The sequence below is a fragment of the Corvus brachyrhynchos genome, unplaced genomic scaffold (genome assembly GCF_000691975.1).
Source record: "Corvus brachyrhynchos isolate BGI_N302 unplaced genomic scaffold, ASM69197v1 scaffold1459, whole genome shotgun sequence".
Lineage (NCBI taxonomy): Eukaryota > Metazoa > Chordata > Aves > Passeriformes > Corvidae > Corvus > Corvus brachyrhynchos.
Window position 1 is genome coordinate 2,387 of NW_008239828.1, and position 4,750 is coordinate 7,136.

Here is a 4,750-nt window from a genome sequence, read left to right on the forward strand (position 1 = left end):
GCCCAAATCTACCCAAAATCCAACCAGGTCCACCAAAAATCCAGCTGGGTTTGCCCAAAATCCAGCCAGATTCACCCAAATCCACCCAAAATCCAGTGGGGTTTGCCCAAATCTACCCAAAATCCAACCAGGTCCACCAAAAATCCAGCTGGGTTTGCCCAAAATCCAGCTGGGTTCACCCAAAATCCAGCGGGGTTCACCCAAATCCACCCAAAATCCAGTGGGATTCGCCCAAATTACCCAAAATCCAACCAGATCCACCCAAAATCCAGTGGGGTTTGCCTAAATCTACCCAAAATCCAGTGGAGTTTGCCAAATTTACCCAAAATCGAGTGGGGTTTGCCCAAATCTATCCAAAATCCAACCAGGTCCACCCAAAATCCAGCGGGATTCGCCCAAATCTACCCAAAATCCAACCAGGTCCACCAAAAATCCAGCTGGGTTTGCCCAAAATCCAGCCAGATTCACCCAAATCCACCCAAAATCCAGTGGGGTTTGCCCAAATCTATCCAAAATCCAACCAGGTCTACCCAAAGTCCAGCTGGGTTCGCCCAAAATCCAGCTGGGTTCACCCAAATCCACCCAAAATCCAGTGGGGTTTGCCCAAATCTACCCAAAATCCAACCAGGTCCACCCAAAATCCAGTGGGGTCTGCCCAAATGTACCCAAAACCCAGCCAGATTCACCCAAATCCACCCAAAATCCAACCAGGTTCGCCCAAAATCCAGCAGGGTTTGCCCAAATCTACCCGAAATCCAACCAGGTCCACCCAAAATCCAGTGGGGTTTGCCTAAATCTGCCCAAAACCCAGCCAGATTCACCCAAATCCACCCAAAATCCAACCAGATCCACCCAAAATCCACTCAAAATCCTCCCAGATGGACCCAAAATCCGAGGCTGGAGGGAAAATCGGCCCCAGGAAATTGGGAATTGGCCATAAAAAGGTGAAATTTGAGCCCTGAAAGGGTGGATTCGGCCTAAAATGTGGAATTAGAGGCAAATTGGCCCCAAAAAGTTGAAGAAGGGCCCCAAAAAATCCAAAGCCGCCCCTAAAAAGTCCAAATCTGACCCCAAAAACCCCAAATGCAACACAAAAAATCTCAAATCTGAGCCCAAAAGCACCAAACTTGATCCAAACCAGCCCAAATCCTCCCCCAAAGTCCAAACTCACCCCAAAAAAACCCAAATCTGACCCAAATCCAGCACCAAGACCAAATCTGATCCCAAAAAAACCCCAAATCTGATCCCAAAAAAAACCCCAAATCTGATCCCAAAACCCCCAAATCTGACCCCAAAAAACCCAAATCCGACCCCAAAAAAACCAAATCCGACCCCAAAAAACCCAAATCTGACCCCAAAACTCTCAAATCCGACCCAAAACCCCCAAATCCGACTCCAAAACCCCCAAAACCGACCCCAAAAATCCCAAATCCGACCCCCAAAAAAACAAATCTGACCCCAAAACTCTCAAATCCAACCCCAACCCCCCAAATCCGACCCCAAAAAAACCCAAATCTGACCCAAAACCCCCAAATCCGACCCCAAAAAAAACAAATCTGACCCCAAAAACCCCAAATCTGACCCCAAAACCCCCAAATCCGACCCCAAAAATCCCAAATCTGACCCAAAACCCCCAAATCCGACCCCAAAACCCCCAAATGTGACCCCAAATCCACCGAATTTATCCCAAAATTCCCCTCAGACAATTAAATCCACCCCCAAAAAAGAAAACTCCCCAAAATTCCCAAAACCTCCTGGGATTGGCCCCGGGAGCAGCGCGGATCCCCGGGATGGATTTTGGGGCGATTTGGGGCAATTTTGTCCCTTTTTGGGCCTTTCCCCCCCACCCCCGGCCTCAGCCATAAAAATTGTAAATAAATCCCGGATTCTCCCCCAAATTCCGAGGATTTTCCCCCAAAAAATCCCAATTTTGGCTAAATAAGCACCAAATTTCGAGGGTTTGAGCAGTGGGGAGACCCCAAATTTGGATTTTTTTGCCCCAAAATTCAGCGGTGGCTCCCGAGGTTCCGTTTTCCCGATGGATTAAATGAGAATTTTGGGGGGATTTGAGGCTCTCACTCCGATTTTTCTTTGGGAAATGGGAGGAAAATGATCCAAAATGAGGCGAAAATGGTCAAAAATGGGGGGAAACTGCAAAAAAAAGTGGGGAAAAGAATAAAAAATGGAGAAAAAGATGGAGAAAAGCAGGAAAAATGCAGGGAAAAATGGCAAAAAGTGGATAAAACCGGGGAAAACGGGGCAGAAATGCAGGGAAAACGTGAAATACACCCAAAATCGCACAAAAAAACCCAGAAAAATAATGGGGAAAAAATCCCAAATGACATCAAACGCGTCAAAATCGAGGCAAAACGGGGAAAAATGTCCGAAATGGCACCAAAAATGCACCAAAATGATCAAAAGTGACCCGAAATGCAATAAAAATACATGGAAAACACTGAAAAATCCGAGTAGAAATGAATGAAAATGAGGGAAAAAATCAGAACCGCACAAAAATCCCCAAAATCGTGGGGAAAAAAGTCCGAAAGTGGCTAAAAATGGGCAAAAATCCTGGAGAAAACGGCAAGAATCGGACCGAAAAAAGCCGGGAAAATAGAGGAAAAGGTTAAAAACGTGAAAAAAAATGAAAATAAAAATGGGAAAAATCGAAGCCAGAAAAAAAAAGAGAAGAAAATAAAAATGGGAACGAAAATGCACCAAAAATCAAAGAAATCGGGGAAAAAAAGATTCAAATCCACCCAAAAACGATCAAAGAATTGAGAGCTCCATAATTCCGTGTGGAAAAAAACCCCAAAATCACCGAAAAAGCCGAAAAATGGGGAAAAAAATCAACTTGGAATCTCTAAAAATGAGCTGGGAATAAAGAAACCCCAAAATCGATTAAAATCCACCCAAAAAAACGGGAGGAAAGCAGCAGAAATGGCCCAAAAATCCCCCCAAAATTTGGAAAAGCTCCAAGAAAAGCCCAAAAAAAAAGAAATTAAAGAAAAACCTCCAAAAAATGAAAAGAAATCCCAAAAAAATGGTTAAAAAATCTCCAAAATATTAAAAAAAAACGGGAAAAAAAAGGAAAAACGGAGCCAAAATCCTGAATTTTCCCCTTTTTCCCTCGGGGGAATTTGGAGCTGGAAAAGGGGGAATTTTCCCACCCCAAAAACGCCAATTCCGGGCAATTTGGGAGCGGAATTTTGGGACAAAAACCCCCGGGAAAGGAATTTTTTGGGAAAAAAAAAATTCCAGTTTGGGAGCAGCCGCCGCCACTGAGAGGGGCCCGAAAAGAAGCCCCAAAATCGGGATTTTCCACCCCAAAAATTGGGATTTTCTACCCCAAAATCGGTAATGAGCTGATGAGGTGGTAGAATGAGGTTGTTCAGTGAGATGTGATGGGTTTTGTGAGTACCTGCTCGAGTCAGGGCTCTGTCTGCAGGCAGAATCCCAATGTGTGAGTGCTGGGAATGCCAGGATCTTCCACAAAGCCCTGGGATGCTTTGCACACCTTGGTCACAAAGGCAAATCCTTGTTCTGGAACCCTTGAACTGCCGGAATTGCCACCCAAAAATCAGGATTTTCCACCCCAAAGTTTGGAATTTTCCCACCCAAAATTTGAGATTTTCCCACCCAAAAAAATCCGGATTTTTCCACCCAAAAAAAATTGGGTTTTTCCCACCCAAAAATTGGGATTTACCACCCCAAAATCTGGATTTTTCCACCCAAAAATCGGGATTTTCCACCCCAAAAAATTGGGATTTTTCCACCCAAAAAAATCAGGATTTTCCCACCTAAAACTCGGAATTTTCCCACCCAAAAATCAGGATTTTCCACCCCAAAGTTTGGAATTTTCCCACCCAAAATTTGAGATTTTCCCACCCAAAAAAATCCGGATTTTTCCACCCAAAAAAAATTGGGTTTTTCCCACCCAAAAATTGGGATTTACCACCCCAAAATCTGGATTTATTTTCCCACCCCCAAAAAAATCGAGTTTTTCCCACCCAAAATCAGGATTTTCCCACCCAAAAATCGGAATTTTCCCACCCAAAAAAATCGGGATTTTCCCACCCAAATTCGGGATTTTCCCACCCAAAACTCGGGATTTCTCCACCCAAAATTTGGAATTTTCCCACACAAAAATCAGGGTTTTCCCCACCCAAAAATTGGGATTTTCCACCCAAAAATCAGGATTTTCCCACCCAAAAAAAATTGGGATTTTCCCACCCAAAATTTGAGATTTTCCCACCCAAAATTGGGATTTTTCCACCCAAGATTTGGGATTTTCCCACCCAAAAAAATCCGGATTTTTCCACAAAAAAATCGAGGTTTTCCCACCCAAGAAAAAATCGGGATTTTCCACCCAAAAATCAGGATTTTCCCACCCAAAAATTGGCATTTCCCACCCAAATCCGGGATTTTCCCACCCAAAACCCGCCAAAAAAAAAACACCGTGTTTCCCCCCCCCAAACCCCGCCGCTTTTTTTATGCTTTATTATTCCACCTTTTTTTTTTTCCCCGGGCATTTTTTTGGGGGGAAATCCGGGAATTTTTGTAAAAGGATTTCTCGGGATTGGGATTTGGGGGGGGTTTTCCCCCCCCAAACCCCGCCGCTTTTTTTATGCTTTATTATTCCACCTTTTTTTTTTTCCCCGGGCATTTTTTTGGGGGGAAATCCGGGAATTTTTGTAAAAGGATTTCTCGGGATTGGGATTTGGGGGGGGGTTTTTTTTTTGTTTTTTTTGGT

The 4,750-nt window shown here is 44.0% G+C and overlaps 1 protein-coding gene and 1 long non-coding RNA gene across 2 annotated transcripts in view; one reads left to right on the forward strand and one right to left on the reverse strand.

Annotated features, from left to right (window-relative positions):
* The first annotated feature begins 6 nt into the window (after nt 1-6).
* On the forward strand, nt 7-1,276 carry LOC108448904. The gene is made up of 2 exons (XR_001864980.1): nt 7-131; nt 256-1,276. It is a non-coding gene; the product is annotated as an uncharacterized LOC108448904 (long non-coding RNA).
* Nucleotides 1,277-2,549: 1,273 nt separating this feature from the next.
* Nucleotides 2,550-4,750, reverse strand: part of LOC103621804 (creatine kinase M-type) — a 27,599-nt gene continuing 25,398 nt past the window's right edge. Inside the window, exon 4 of the mRNA XM_017743303.1 lies at nt 2,550-2,568. Within this exon, the coding sequence (XP_017598792.1) occupies nt 2,550-2,568 (19 nt within the window). The remainder of the gene's footprint in view (nt 2,569-4,750) is intronic.